The sequence below is a fragment of the Pygocentrus nattereri genome, chromosome 19 (assembly GCF_015220715.1).
Source record: "Pygocentrus nattereri isolate fPygNat1 chromosome 19, fPygNat1.pri, whole genome shotgun sequence".
NCBI classification, from domain to species: Eukaryota; Metazoa; Chordata; class Actinopteri; order Characiformes; family Serrasalmidae; genus Pygocentrus; species Pygocentrus nattereri.
In genome coordinates this window covers 25,640,604-25,657,725 of record NC_051229.1, presented here as the reverse complement: position 1 = coordinate 25,657,725, position 17,122 = coordinate 25,640,604, and the positions used below count along the sequence as shown (strand labels likewise).

General features: G+C 39.0%; 1 protein-coding gene across 6 annotated transcripts in view; it reads right to left on the bottom strand.

Moving 5' to 3' along the window:
- The window catches only part of LOC108441788 (zinc finger protein 236), a 113,397-nt gene that overhangs the window by 55,145 nt on the left and 41,130 nt on the right, over nt 1–17,122 (bottom strand). For all 6 annotated transcript variants that reach the window (XM_017721494.2, XM_017721495.2, XM_017721491.2 and 3 more), the window contains 6 exons: nt 13,938–14,068; nt 12,924–13,024; nt 5,373–5,524; nt 3,704–3,886; nt 2,562–2,853; nt 1,417–1,520 (listed from right to left, as the gene is read on the bottom strand). In XM_017721494.2, the coding sequence (XP_017576983.1) occupies nt 1,417–1,520; nt 2,562–2,853; nt 3,704–3,886; nt 5,373–5,524; nt 12,924–13,024; nt 13,938–14,068 (963 nt within the window). The remainder of the gene's footprint in view (nt 1–1,416; nt 1,521–2,561; nt 2,854–3,703; nt 3,887–5,372; nt 5,525–12,923; nt 13,025–13,937; nt 14,069–17,122) is intronic.

Sequence of the window (17,122 nt, the reverse complement as noted above, 5' to 3'; positions counted from 1 at the left end):
TCAACCTCCAACTTCAGGCTCATGATCCTGTCTGACACGCTCTTTACATCCAGAACACTTTTCACAAGCTGTTCCTTTAGGATTATCCCTACTCCATTTCTCATCCTTTCTACATCTTCCACCTCCAATGTTCCTGGCCATGCTTCCTTTCCATCTGGTCTCCTGGACACACAGAATATCTACCTTCCTTCTCTCCATCATGTCTGCAAGCTCTCTGCCTTTACCAGTCATTGTCCCTATGTTCAGAGTCCCTACTCTAACCTCCACACTACTGCCTTTCCTTCTCTCTCGTTGCCTTCTAACCTGCCTCCCTCCTCTCCTCTTTGATGGCCTTCGACCTACAGTAGTCCAATTTCCATCGGCACCCTGCTGGTCAACAGCACTGGAGGCGGTCGTTGTTAACCTGGGCCTCAACCGATCCGGTATGGCAATCATATTTGTGATCCGCATGATAGTTTTGGCACAAGTTTTACGCCAGATGCCCTTACTGATGCAACCCTCACCATTTATCTGGGCTTGGGACCGGCACCAGAAGTACACAAAGTACACCCCTAATGGCTGGTTTGCATCGCACAGCAAAATACATTTAAATAACCCATTCAGAATAAAATTTGATAATGGTAGGGATACAGAATGAAACTGTATGAACAAACAGTTCATACAAAAGGAAGTTTTAGCACAAAACCTCAATTCAAACAATCACAAAACGATGTAAGCAAGGTATCCATAACCATGTCATGAAATAATAAAGGCATTAAAGGCTTCAGGTGTCTGGTTCCTATCCCCACCACTGTAAATAATTCTGACTCAGACGCACTGTGCCTAAATTACTGAATTATGCAGAAGACACAGCACCTGATGTGCTAGACTGTAACTGCTGCACCATTTAAGGTGGAACAGGAAAGTTCTAATAAGAAGCTGGTGAACGAGAAACTGACTTCAGCTTTGCAACTTTACAGTGTTTGAGGAAGTCAGCTGGAGAGCTTGTAAATGCAATTAAGTCCATTAGTCACTAAATCGTTGATGTCCATCTTAAATTTTTCTCTTTGCCTTTTCATTAGCATCTAGCTAGGCAAGACTGTTTTCTGTGTTACTATGGTGACCAGCAGTCTGTCCACCAACTTTTAGGGTTAAGGACTGATGAAGTAGTAGTTGTAGGCCAGAAACCCCAAGCATTTAAGACCATTTATTGTTAAACCTGTGTTGGAATGATCAGCAGAACTTTATTTTACTACAAATGAGGATTATTTTATTTTTACCTAAAAAGGTAATTCCAAAACAGGGCATTGAAATAGCCATATATGGCTTCAGAGCCACATGTTGCTGACCGCTGTTATAGATGTAGCAGCAGCATTCAAATGTGTCCACTCAATGAATGTGAATTTTTAAATTATGAATCACCGTTGCACCACCCACCTGTATGTGTCTTCACATGGCAGTCCAGCGTTGATTTCACTGTGAAACTTTTCCCACACTCGTCACACTTATATGGCTTCTCTCCCGTGTGGATCCGGATGTGTCTGAGAGATGCAGGAGAACACTATCAGACAGAATGTCACACTGGTGCAAAAACACACCACAGTGGCTTAGAGTTCGTTTGATTACTTAAGTTTTTGGTAGTTAGCATGTAATAGACACCAGCTAGCAGTGTGCAAAATCATCATCCACTTGCCTTAAACCTCACTGAGCTGTTAAGCAATCTAAAATAGACTTGCTTATGTAGTTTCTCACACTATACGCCACATTGATCTATAAAAATGAACAAAAGCCATATTGTTGAAAAAGTCATAGCAGCAATCTTGAAGCCAAAATTTTATCTGCACTTTTACCTTAAAAATAATAACATATAACTGTCTTCATAGAAAAATATTGTACTATGTCAGAAACCACTTGTTATCTACTGTGCTGTGTAGAAATCAAATAATACCCTTTATATATTTAATTTCCATTTAAAATGGCCATTAAGCACAAGTTATTAAGTTTAGTGTCAGGAAAAAAGCAGAGTTCAGTTTAAGTTTCTGCTTCCCATGATCCAAGTAATCCCAAAAGCATTCAGTGACGTTAAGGTCTGGACTCTGGGGTGGTCAGTCCATTGTTCTAAAAACACCACCATCTTTTTTGTCCGGTTTGCAGATGTTCTTTTAAATTTCTCAGTAATGGTTTCTTGACAGCTACACATCGATTCAGACACAAAGCTTGGAGTCTTCTTGCAGTGGATGGATGGACAGAAACACCTGTCGATTTTTTCAGATCTGAAGCAGCTTGATTTTCTCCTTATCCCTCAAAAATGAAAGCTTTCAGTACTGTTCATCTGATGATGACACTTGGGATCTACCAGGTCTTTACAAGTCCCACGTTCTCTATATCCTTTTATCAATTTTGGACAATTTTGGAGTTTTATAAACTTTTGTTTTTGAAATTATTTTTATTTGTGTTTTCCCTTCTTTATCCAATTTCCTCAGAAATATCTTCTGAAACAATAAATTTCTTGGCTCTTAAAAATGGCTGTTTGTATTAGGAATACATGGACCCATCAAGTTCAGACAAATATTTCACTCTACCTGACCAGGTCGCTGGGCTTTTTGAAGCTTTTTGGGCAGTACTGGCAGCGATTGGCAAATTTGGGCTCCAGGTCCAAAACCACAGCCTTGTCTTTCATCTCACTGATGCGGTCCCGCTCTGCGGCTGACTGGACAAGAACCTTCTCAGAGACAGAGGCGTCATCTCCTGGATCCCTCTTGGCCAGCTCAGCTGTCTGCTCTTCTGTAAAAGTGATAATGCCTGCCCGATTTCTCTTCATCACAGAATGCTCTGCACCAGAGTCCTCCTCACATGCTTCTTCTCCATCCAGCACTGTAAGCGTCAGAAAAAATAATCAAAATTGATTATTTGACTAGGGCTACAACTAATGATTATTTATGCAAACAATTAATCTATTGTCTTTTAACTGACTGATCTAATTATCTTGACTTGTTTGTTTCCACTCTAAGTTCTATCTACGAGAAAGTTTCTCCATTCTGGTGCAACCAAAAACAAGCCAGCCCTCAGACCATAGTCTTACAAGGCTCCTGAGCACAATCCTTTTTGTAGATTCTTTAAAACTGCAAAAATTAAGCATCCTCCCCCATGCACTATGGTATTGCGTTCTTGACCTGTATGTTTGTAAACACTTTGTCTTGTACCCTGGCTGTGTCTTTGCCCTATATACCTGTCCTTCCTCTTATCCTCTGTCTTGCACCTCTGTCCAGTACTCTTGGCCTGTACCATTGTGCCACCTGTCCTGTTCTCCTTTTGTGCCCTTATCCCATAACCTGTCTTGTATTTGTTCTGTACCCTCTGTCCTGTACCCTTGACTTGCAGCCATCCTGTACCCTCTGTTGTGTTTTCTTATCCTGTACGTTGTCTAGCCCTGTAACACAATCTTGCAACTTGGTCAGAACTGGAGCACTGACTAAACACCACATATGATTTAAAAAGCTGGGCATCTGGTTCATGTACCTTAAGTCCTTAAGTAGGTATAAATGAGCTAGCATCTTATTTGAATCATCCTCTGTAGACTATTTTAGCTCATCTTGTCTCAACATTCCACTAAACATCGATTGAATTTATCTTAGTGTTTCCCTAACCCTAAAGCTGCTTGAGACTCAACAAAACTTAACAGATAAAGGCCTGTTTATGTTTACCCGTTCCTGATTGACTTTACCTCTGGGCCCGATGGCATGGAAAAGCTTCATGTGTTTCCTGCGTAACAAGTGTGTGCGGAAGCTTTCTTCACACAGAGAGCACTTGAAGGGCTTGGTGTTAAGATGGATGATCATATGCCGATTCAGACTACCATTAGTGGTGAACGAGGAGTCACACACATTACATTTAAAAGCTTTCACACCTGGAGAGAGAGAAGGAGAAGGGTATCAAGGTTTGGGATATGACCATGATCTGCAGTTTGGGAAGAATATTCCAGCTCCCTTTCCTATAACCTAAACACAATGCTACTGATGCATTTTAGTGAAGATGGTGATTTAACAGCATCAATGAAATGTTACAACCAGTTTTAAAGGATTATAATAACATTTATCAACATTAATATTCTGACACTTACAGGGCCACAACAACTAATCGACATGATAACGATATTTTAAAATGGTTGGCAATGAATAAAGTTATTGATTAGTTGGCTTCCTGTCCACATGAAAACAGAGCTTTAAGTCACTCAGTAAACCTCTTATTAAACTCTATTTTCAGTATTTTCAACTAATCGATTAATCAAAGTCATAATGGACCAACAAATTGATCATGAAAATAGTTGCATTTATGAAATAAATGCTTATGCATAAATTGCACATAGCCCTGGTAACTGCTTGCTCATGACATTTAGGGTTAAAAAGGGCAGTGAAATAACAGAGCCATCAACAAGCTTGAGAAAAAGCAGAAAATGAAAGTTAAGTGTCGAAGAGAGAACCGTGTTAGTAAATGAAATTCTTTCCCACAAAAAATTCTACCAAAACATTCTCTGGCTAAAAAAAAAAACAGAGTTAACAGATTAACATGGAGAATATTACAGCCATATTACTTACATATACATATAGATAATTAATACATAATTTTGTGCCACATCTTTTCAATGGACATATCTGAAAGGGACAATACCCACAACCCATGGATGTTTAAAATCCTTACTCCATTTATCAAGTTGTTCTGACCTAAGGGGAACATGCTGGTCTTTTACACGTACTCCTCCTGTGGCCAAGTATTTGACGGTCCTTAACAGCAGAGCACACTTCAGTTGAGGTAGTTCATTATTATCAGAATCTGATCATGACTCACAATACTGATGATAGCATTTAACACAGCAGAGCATTCCTTCAGTGGTGAGTAGACTTACTACTTGATTAGTCTTCTGTAAATTGAGGTGTATACTGGTATTTTGGAATGTATTGATACTGACACCAGCCTGATACCATGCTCATTTATTGTTCTGGACTCTATGCACTGATGCCAACAGTCAGTACCAGCTGATATTTGATTTGTGACATAAGCCTAGTGTATGCTGCTGTGCTAATGAACAAACAACTCAAACTGGCAGTGAAGGAGGGTTTGCTCACATTGTGAAGGACACAAAGTTGTCTGTTAATTTAAACATTTTGCCTTAGTATGTTTCTCAAAGAAGACACCTCGCAATTTTAGCCTGTTTTTAAACACAAATTACAACCACTTCTCAAGTATGGGTAGAAACACACAGTTTAGCAAAACACAGGGTGGTTGGTTTGGCAATGAGGGGGGTCATGAAATATTTTTTACTAAAAAAGTGACATACTGTCAAAAAGGTCAAGAAATATAACCCCTTTTGTGCATTCTACCTGCATGCTCCTCACCTGTGTGTGTATTTAGGTGGGATTTGAGAACTCCTGCAGAAACGAAGCTCCGGCCACAGAGGTTACACCTGTATGGTTTCTCGCCAGTGTGTGAGCGAACATGCTGCTTCAGGTGGCTAGACTTCTTAAAGCCTTTATCACACATACTGCACCTGCAGAACAAAAGTACACAACAAACTGTGAAACTGAAATAACAAGGTGAAGAGAGAGCAATATGATTTAAGGTATAAAAACAGGGTTGAGGGGTTGATTGTGATTGAAGAGCTTCACTGTAGCATTCTCAGTGGATACTGAAGGAAATGGAAAAGGAACCACATCCCTCATTTGGGACACCATAACTACCTAAAAATGCTAAAGTGCATTCTACAGTGGAAATCACTGCATGGCCACACAGACACTTCTGAAAACCACTGTCTGTGAACACAGTTTGTCACTGCATTCACAAATACAAGTTAAAACTCTATCATATAACACACAAACAGGATCCAGAAACGCTGCCAGCTTCTCTAGGCACAAGCTTATTTAAGATGCTCATTTTCTTGAGGGCTCAGAAAGCTCTTTGGATCTCGCCATGGTGACACCACTCACTTCAACAATCAAGAGTAAACCAAACGTCTGAAGTTTAAATAAGATAGGCTCCTTTATAATCTGCTCTGTCATACTTACAATGCTCTAATCATTTGCACCAAATGTGGTGCACCTGATTCAAATTTTAAGCATTTTAAGTAGTAATAACTATGGGATAACCTAAATTTTTCCTCACAAGAAAACTGTATTTCTATTAAATACATCTTACAAATTATTTTTCAAAGACATTTCTTCAGTTTTATTTATTTAGATATATTACCTTCATCTCTCAACACTGTTAAAATAAAGATCAAATAATATTTAAATATGTTAAAAAAGGGAAATGCTTGCATCGAGTGTCCTATTTTTTCACATGACTGTACCTGAAGTCAGAGGTATTAAAGCCAGTGTACTGTGCTGAAATGCCTGAAAAAAGAATGTAAATTGAGCTGACTGGGGTGTGTAGTGTGCACGGTTTTCAGTATTCGTAGGAACTCTGGGATTCAGATGCAGAATCAGCACAGCCTGTACAGTTTCTGATCAGGCCTATAATTTGCAGCACTGTGGTATAGACACTACAGGAACAGAAAGAACACAGAGGTTGAAAACCAAGGAATTTTCCAAGTAAACCTGTAATGGAGGGATCATCTGAGGATTTTGCATGGAAGGTAAAGGGAAATTAAGTTGTAATGAAGTTTTTTACTACTTTTTGATCCGTGTAGGTATCAAAAAGGACACTTGTGATCCTTAATGCTTTTTTGGGATTCTTCAGTTTTGTTGGTGTTTATCCTTTTCTGTATTATTATAAATCTATTCCTCCATCTGGCCCTATGTATTGACATATGCAAAATTTAAGGATAGTGTTTTCTTTTTGTGGCTATAGAGGCAGTATAAATATACACTCCTACAAAAACAATATTTAGATGTCTGCTTCCTATCACCACCACTGTGAACAAATGTGACTCAGTAAGTTTCTCTAGAACAGAGCATTTCTCATCAATCCACTCTGAATAACAGTTTACATCTCAAGGACTTCTCTGTGCAGAACAATCAGACATTCCCTTTAAGATTGTTCTCTCTTTAAGAAGGGTACATAGAAGGGAGACATTATAGACCAGTCTTTGAATTCATCTTTTTTGCTGTTTTGAAATGTTTTTGTTTTAAAATAAAGATAGGTCAGTCCTTAACTTTAATTCTTTCTTCTTCTTCTTCTTTCGGCTGCTCCCTTTAGGGGGCACCACAGCGGATCATCTGCCTTCATCTTGCCCTATCCACTGCCTCCTCTACTTTTACACCAACCATCTCAATGTCCATCTTCACTACATCCATAAGCCTTCTCTGAGGTCTACCTCTTCTCCTTCTACCCGGCAGCTCCATCTCCAACATTCTTTGACCAATATATCCACGATTCCTCCTCAACACATGTCCAAACCATCTCAACCTGCCCTCTCTGGCTTTATCTCCAAACTGCTCCACCTTCACTGTCCCTCTGATCTGCTCATTTCTAATCTTGTCCATCCTTGTCACTCCCAACGAAAATCTCAGCATCTTCATCTCCGCCACCTCCAGCTCAGCTTCCTGTCTTTTAGACAGAGCCAGTCTCCAAACCATACATCATAGCAGGATGCACTACTGTCTTGAAACCTTCCCTTTCACTCTTGCTGCTGTCCTTCTGTCACACATCAGCCCTGTCACACACCCATCTCCACCCACTCCATCCTGCCTGCATCCTCTTCTTCACCTCTTTTCTAGACTGTCCATTGCTCTGGATGGTTGACCCAGGATATTTGAAGTCATCCACCTTTACGACCTCTACTCCTTGCATCTTCACCTTTCCACCTGCCTCCCTCTCATTCACACACATGTATTCCGTCTTGTCTCTACTGACCTTCATTCCTCTCCTCTCCAATGCAAACCTCCACCTCTCCAGATTCTCTTCCACCTGCTCTCTACTCTCACCACAGATTACAATGTCATCTGCAAACATCATGGTCCATGGAGCCTCCTGCCTGACCTCATCTGTCAACCTTTCCATCACCATTGCAAACAAGAAGGGGCTCAAAGCTGATCCGTGATGTAGCCCTACCTTCACCTTGAAACCATTTGTCACTCCAACTGCACACCTCACCACTGTCTCACTATCCTCATACATGTCCTGCACCACCCTAACATACTTTTCAGCTACACCTGACTTCCTCATACAGTACCATAGTTCCTCTCTTGACACCATATCATATGCCTTCTTTAGATCCACAAAGACACAATGTAGCTCCTTCTGACCTTCTCTGTACTTCTCTACCAACACTCTCAATGCAAAAACTGCATCTGTTGTACTCTTTCTGGGCATGAAACCAAACTGCTGCTCACTGATCTGAACTTCTCGCATTAGCCTTGCTTCAACAACTCTTTCCCATACCTTCATGGTGTGGCTCATCAACTTTATACCTCTGTAGTTACTGCAGCTCTGCACATCACCCTTGTTCTTAGAAATGGGGACCAGTATACTACTTCTCCACTCATCAGGCATCCTCTCACTCTCCAGGATTTTGTTAAACAACCTGGTTAAAAAGTCCACTGCCTTCTCTCCCAAACATCTCCATACCTCCACAGGTATGTCATCTGGACCAACTGCCTTTCGATTCTTCATCTTTTTTGAAGCTGCCCTCACTTCCACCTTACTAATTCTCTGTACTTCCTGATCCACTACCCCCCCCCCGTTGTCCTCCTCTGTCTCTCATTTTCCTCATTCATTAGTTCTTCAAAGTACTCCTTCCATCTACTCAACACTCTGTTCACTCACTAGTACATTTCCCTCTCTATCCTTTATCAGCCTAACCTGCTGTACATCCTTTCCAGCTCTCTCTGTTTAGCCAAACGATACAAGTCCTTTACTCCTTCTTTACTGTCCAGCCTCTCATACAGCTCATCATAGGCCTGAGCCTTTGCCTTTGCCACCATTCTTTTCTCTCTATGCGACTAGCCTCACAGTACTTCTACCTACTTCTTTCATCTCTCTGGTTATCCCACTTTTTCTTAGCTGCCTTCTTCTTCTGAATACTCTCCTGGACTTCCTTATTCCACCACCAACTTTCCTTGTCTTCTTTCCTCTGACCAGACAAAACACCCAATACATCTTTGCAAGTTTCTCTCACCACCTTAGCTGTAGTTTCCCAGTCCTCAGGTAGCTCCTCACTGCCCCCAAGGGCCTGTTGAAATTTTTCCCTGAAATGCCTGCAACCATCCTCCTCCTTCAGCTTCCACCATCTAATCTTTGGCTCTGTCTTCACTCTCTGCCTCTTCTTTGTTTCTAATCTCATTCTACAGACAACCACCCTATGCTGCCTTGCTACACTTTCCCCTGGTACCACTTTACAATCTCCAATCTCCTTTAGGTGGCATCTCCTGCTAAGGATATAATCCACCTGTGTGCACCTCCCTCCACTCTTGTATGTCACCCTGTGTTCTTCCCTCTTCTGAAAATACGTGTTCACCACAGCCATTTCCATTCTCTTTGCAAAATCTACAACCATCTGAACTTCCGCATTTCTGTCTTTCACACCATACATACCCAGCACCTCTTCATCCCCTCTGTTCCCTTCACCAACATGTCCATTGAAGTCTGCACCAATCACTAATCTCTCCTCTCTAGGGACACCATCTACCACTTCATCCATCTTACTCCAAAATTCCTCTTTCTCCTCTAACTGACAACCAACCTGTGGTACATATGAACTGATCACATTCAAAATTACACTATCAACCTCCAACTCCAGGCTCATGATCCTGTCCGACACTCTCTTTACATCCAGAACACTTTTCACAAGCTGTTCCTTTAGGATTATCCCTACTCCATTTCTCTTCCTCTCTACACCATGATAGAACAGTTTGAATCCACCTCCAATGTTCTTGGCCTTGCTTCCTTTCCATCTGGTCTCCTGGACACACAGAATATCTACCTTCCTTCTCTCCATCATGTCTGCAAGCTCTCTGCCTTTACCAGTCATTGTCCCTATGTTCAGAGTCCCTACTCTAACCTCAACACTCCTGCCTTTCCTTCTCTCTCGCTGCCTTCTAACCTGCCTTCCTCCTCTCCTCTTTGATGGTCTTCGATGGAAGTTTTACGCCGGATGCCCTTCCTGACGCAACCCTCACCATTTATCCGGGCTTGGGATCGGCACCAGAAGTACACAAATTACACCCCTAATGGCTGGTTTCAGTGCTTAATTTTAATTAAGTTCAGTAAATTTCTTCTGGTTGTGTTTTAAATAATCAATTATCAAAAGAGAAAATGTCCCCTAAAATATTTGGCTGGGGCATTAATTCAAGATCATTTTGATCATGCAGCCATTTTCTAGAAGAGGAGCTCTTCAAAAATCATTAAGAACAGACTTCAGATGGCCCAAAACAAGCTGATTAAGGTTGAACTGAAAATGTGTACGTATTTAAATGTACGATCATTTTCCAAAATCAACCTTCTTTCAGTAGAGAAAGTCATGGTCAGAAATATGGGTATGAACAAACAAAGAAAAACAACGTAAAAACTAAGAAATGTCATGGACAAAATTATTGGTAACGCATCCTTTGGAAATAACTGAAATCAGGGGGTTCCTATGACCATGAATGAGTTTCTTGCACCTCTGTACTGGAACTCTGGAGCACTCTTTCCTCCCAAAGTTTTCTATTGACCTGAGATCTTAACTCCACTTCAGAACAGTCCAGTGGTTTATCTCGAACCATTTTTGGGTGCTTTTCATGTTTGTCCAACAAAGACTCATCTTACTGACATTGGGCCGTACACTGTACACCAAAATTCTTTGGTAGTGTTTAAATTTCATGATGCCATGTACACCTGGTGCCAGAAGCAACAAAGCTTGGAAGTTTATTAAAGTTCTTTATGGACCATTAAAATAACCTTGGCTGCAATCTGTCAACTTTTCTCTTCTGTCCATGTCCAGAGAGCTTAGCTATAGTGTCATGGGCTGCAAACCTCTTGATGATGCTGCATACAGCAGACAGAGGAACATTAAAATCTCTGGAGATGGACTTGGTAGCCTTCATAGTGCTGTTCTATGAAGATGCCCCATGCTGTTCTACAACTGTGTTTTTCGAATCCTCAGACAAGTCTTTCCTCTTCCTTTATATCTCCATGCTCAGTGTGATGCACACAGACACATAACACAAGGTTTTCTATGTTTAAACTGGTTAAAACAATGATTTCTATATTGTCCACACCTGTAATAATAAGAAAGATGTGTTTAATTATTAAATTTATTAGTTAAAAAGAGGTTAACCTGCTTGAAATCCAAAATTTCTAAAGTTTCTAAAGGATGCTAACAATATTGTCTAATCAGTTTTCACAGTCGTTTGTGGGATAAGATCAAATACAACTTTCTTCTCAGCTTTTTGGTATTGTTCCAATACAAAGGACACACCCCCTTTGTGAACAACAAAGCATTTTAATTTTAACTGTCTGTAAAAATAATGCATTATCTGGAAAAATGCAAGGGTAAAAATATTTCTGGCCATGACTGTAAATATAATCTGAGTAAGTTGAGACTTTTTTTAAACCTTTTTAAATCAGTTTCAAACTTGATTATTTTAACCTAATAATTACCATCTACAGCTGTGCAAAGAATATTATTCTTTTTAGATTTAATAGTTTTATTATAAAAGTATATTTTATATGCAGAATAAACGTCTCAAACAATTAGTTTTAAAATATGCATTAAAGAAATGACTGCTAAGTAAATTGTTATTTTGTACAGTTAATTTTCATACATGATTTGATCGACTTATCATAAATATATCTGTTTTTAACATATGTTTCTATTATTGCACTATTGTCTTAGCTTAAAGAAAATGGCTTTTTTGTTAATAGAAAAGTGATTTTTACAGCACGAGCTGCACTGAACTGCAAGATCAGCCAAGATGATTGTTTTTGTTTCCAATTAAATTTTCTCCCCAGTAACAGTCACAGCAGTTTTCTATGGTGCTACTGTGTATCGTGCGACACCAATAAACCTGAACAGCATCTGCTTCCTACAAAAGAATCCACCATTAGCAATGTTAATCATCAGATAGAGGGGTGTAAACCTTCCCAACACTGGACAATGTAGCAGTATGGACACATTCTGTAGAAGAATAAAGCACCACTAAACACACATGAAATGAGTAGGAGTGAAGGAGCTCTACTGAACATGTTTAGGATCAGCTGGAGTGATGAAGCTCCTTTAAACATGTTTGGGATGAGCTGGTGATGAAGCTCCACTAAACACACTTGTAATGAGTTGGAATTAGGAAGCTCCACTGAATACTCTTAGATGAGCTGGAGTAATGAAGCTCCACAGAATACTCTTAGATGAGCTGGAGTAATGAACCTCCACTGAATATTCTTAGATGAGCTGGATACTCTTAGATAAGTTGGAGTAATGAAGCTCCACTGAATACGATTAGATGAGATGGAGTAATGAAGCTCCACTGAATACGATTAGATGAGTTGGAGTAATGAAGCTCTACTGAATACTCAGATGAGCTGAAGTAATGAAGCTCCAATGAATACTCTTAGATGAGCTGGATACTCTTAGATAAGTTGGAGTAATGAAGCTCCACTGAATACTCTCAGATGAGCTGGATACTCTTGAAAAAGTTGGAGTAATGAAGCTCCACCTAATACTCTTAGATGAGATGGAGTAATGAAGCTCCACTGAACACTATTAGATGAGCTGGAGTAATGAAGCTCCACTGAATACTCTTAGATGAGATGGAGCAATGAAGGTCCATATAACATCTCTGGATAAAATACAGTGATGATGCTCCACTGAACACATTTCAAATTACGAGTTGCGTTTGTGATCCTGAACTAATATCAGCCAACATCAGCACTAACCTCACTAATACTATCATAAGTTTTGAGGTTGTTTGAGAAAGTGTGAGTGTGTGTTGGTGTGTGTGTGTATGTATATATGTATGTATGTATTTCCCCACCTGTAGGCTCTCCTGTTGCTCTCCTCTTCATCCTGGTACTGCTGTGTCTGCCTGATCAAATGCAGCTGCCCCTCAGTCGACTCCTGCAGTAAACCAGCAGTCTACACACACACACACACACACACACACACACACACACAGTCAAAGTTATTTCTTAACTGTTCAAAATTTCTAAATAGAATATTAATATTCTAGAAAGTATATGTAATGTCTACACATTTTGCTAATAAAGCCTTATGTATTTCTCAAAATACAACAGACAGTCTCTTTTATACTGTGAGTCTGACCTGATTGCATTTTTCTTTTTTAAAGTGAGGGCTGGATCTCCAGGTCTAGATGGAATTATTGGTTTAAAATTAATCGATGCATTATAATCTACCAGGGTGATGGTGGTGATTTAACTGCATTAATTGTATAATGTTCTGCATTATTAAATGTATAATAATTAACAATATATAAAAATATAATAATCCCAAAATAATTTAAACAGATTAAATAAATTGTAACTTCATGGATTTACACTGCTTTACCATTGAGAATAAACCACATGTTCACTCTCAGAACACACTTTATGTGGGCAGCACCCACATACATACACAGTCATGTTCCTGAGTACTGTCCTATTTGTAACCCTGCAGGGAGTCAGGCCGTGTGTGAATTGTGTTTTTTTTACACCTTTAAACCAAAAGAGCCTCATGAGTCAAAGGGCTCTGTTTATTCTGTCTGTTTCAGAGAGGGTTCGCACTGTACACTTTTTTTTTAACCAACCAACCGACAAACGTGAAATGATGCTTAAAACGTTTGTGAGACCAAAAGGGGATACACAACTGCCACAATCTAGAGGAAAATCATTTGCATGCAAAATGTGCAGAGTGGCACATGAACATCATGAAATTTTCACAATTCTGGCAAATATTATAAATCCAAAAATAACAATTGTGAATTTATCAAAATAACTAATTAGTAATCAGTATATTGCCCTGTCCTGGTAGTCAGTAAGCTGTGAATGTGTACCTCAGTGGTCAGTAAACTTTGCGTGTGGTATGTTGAGGTAAGTGCCTGTGACTCCAGGGTACTCGAATCTTGGAGCTGCTGCACGGCCGAGAGTGAGGGCTGCTGGGAAAAACCTTCAGAGATGGAGAAAGCTGTATGTACACATACGTACACACAAACACACACCAGTCAACATTATTAGTTTACATTATTTAGCAGAACTCGTATCTAAAATAATTTAAAACAGTAAGGCTGCTTCTACGAATCAAGTTATCAATTAGCTCTTAATGACATTTGTGTTCCCCATTTACATCATGTAAAAGGGAAATACTGATAACGAGATTGTACAGGATCTTGCACAAATAGTGAAAAAAATAAACCATAAAAACACTTCAACACCATTTAAAAAGACGGTTTCCTATACAATATTTAAAACCATGCTGAATCCACAGCAGAAACTCAACATGATGAGATACTCATACCTCACTACAACCCCATTCCCAAAAAAGCTGGGACACTGTACAGAATGTAAATAAAAATTGAATGTAATGATCTGCAAATCAAGCAAACCATACTGTTAAAGGAAAATGCCACAAAGAGAACATAGCAAATGTTGAAACTGAGAAATTTTATAGATTTTTGAAACATATGTCCCTTTGGAATTTTATGCCAACAACATGTTCCAAAAAAGTTTGGAAAGGGTGCATGTTGGAAAAGATGGTTGGACAAGGGTATACACACGGTAAATGATCTCTATAAAGAAGGGACATTCATGTCATTTACTGAACTTGCCCAACAGTACAACCTGCAAGAAAAAGAAGATTTCTGGAAATATTTACAAATTAGACATTGCATAATTAAAACATTTCAGTCAGAGAGACTAGCCAATCCAATTGTTGACTTTCTAGATAACCCTTTTAATCATAAGGCATCAATATTTTATAAAAACTCAATTTATTTAATTAGCAGCATAAGTGATCATTTAAGAATAATTTGGCAGAGAGATCTTAAGTGTGAAATTAATGAGGATGCCTGGGGTCAAATCATAGCACAAAATGGTAAATATGTCAGAGAAGTTAGAGGGAAATTTATCCAATATAAAATTCTGCACCGGTATTACTGGACACCTTGTAGGCTCTTCAAAATAGGACTAATAAATAGTAGTTCATGTTGGAAGTGTAAAAAAGAAATGGGAACCTTTTTGCATCTTATATGGGAATGCCCCTTGGCTGAACCATTCTGGCACAGATTTTTGGAGACATGGGCAGGAGTAGCCCTGCCAGTGTCTCCCCGTTTATGTCTTTTGGGAGATAAAACAGAAACCCCAACCCTAACAAAAAGGGCATGTCCAGTTCTGATGGTGGGGATAACCACAGCCACCAGAGCCATATTAAGACACTGGAAATCACCCACATGTCCAACACTCCAAGAATGGAAAATCCTAATGAGCGAGACCACATCGTATGAGGTTATGTTAGCCAGAATAAGGGGCAAAGGGCCGGTGGAACTGGGAATTTGGGAATATTTTGTGGAATATCTTCACTTCTGACTAACAGCATGATTATGAGACAAGAATTAAGAGATGTTTGTATCTTTTTTGATAACTGGCCTTCTTTCTTCTGTTTTCTATATTATGTACCATATGAGCTATTGTTTTAAATAAAAAACTTTAATTACAAAAAAAAGGAAATGGGGCATGTTTACATGATGCATGTTTCATCACCTCTTCTTTTAACAACAGACTAAGTGTTTGCCAACTGGGGTATCCAGTTACCGCAGTTTTGAAAGTGAAATGTAATTAACCATCGGGCATTTTTTTATCTTTAGTCTTTTGTTGCCCCCTGTCCCAAATTTTGGGATGTGTTGTTGGCATCAAATGCAAAAAGGGGCAAATACCTCAAGGTACTGTTTTGCTGTTTTGGTACAGTACAAAAATTTGTATACATACATATATATATATATATATATATACACACACACACACACACACACACACACACACACACACACACACACACACACATATATATATATATATATATATATATATATATATATATATATATATGTGTGTGTGTGTGTGTGTGTGTGTGTATTAGGATCATCTTCATAGGATCATCATATATATGTGTATATATATATATATATATATATATATATATATATATATATATATATATATATATATATACACACACACACACATACATACACACACACACACACACACACACACACTTGAAACTGTGTTATATAAATATTCACACATGACAAGTGTAGGTCTTGCATTCAGCTGCTGTCTAAAGCTACCAATACAGGACAACACCCCTCAATACTCAAAGCCTCCATTACTGTTCTACTGTAAAGCTCATTGTTTTTTGTTTGTTGTAAATAAACAGGCATTAGTACATATATACTTTCATTTCAATTAAATCATCAAACTGAGCTCATCACTGTAGAGGCTGCCCACACATTTCAGTGCTTTGCCTACTGTAACAATGCCTTACAGTTGAAATGAGGTGATTAGTTGGCTAATGTGTGGTGTGAGCAGCAGACCTACTAAAGTACACTTTTATATGTTTGATGATGAAGATGAAATAAATTGAACTGAACAAAATCAAATTACCTACAGGGTCAGAAGGCAGCTCACAGCTAATTTTTCTAAAGACTAAGGCAAGCATTAATGTAAAAATAATAACCAAATTGCTAAAGCCCAAAGCATATTCAATTATGGAAAGAACATTCCCTTGTGGTAATTAAATCATTCCCAATAACAGATTCATCAGCTCCTGAAATATGAATGTCTGCTTTCAGTGTGTGTGTGTGTGTGTGTGTGTGTGTGTGTGTGTGTGTCTCTGCCCCTGACAAAAGCTTTTCTTACTTGCCCTGAAAGTCTTTAAAAGTAAACAAATAAATCAGAATCTTTATTTACCAAGTTACCAGGTATATGAGGAATTTCATGTTGAATTTTATGTTGAAGGTGCCCACATAAAATTAAACCCAATAAAATAAATATAGAAGAGATATACTAAACATAATCGTAAAACAGACACTACACAAAACAACCTGCAAGTATAAGGACGTGCAAAGGGATTTTTAGGAACTGGCATGTTGACAGAGGTCTTACAGCACACAGGAACAACAGACTGGTTCAGGGACTGACTGAAGAGATCAGTGAGGATAGGAGAAAGCAGCTCAAAGCAATG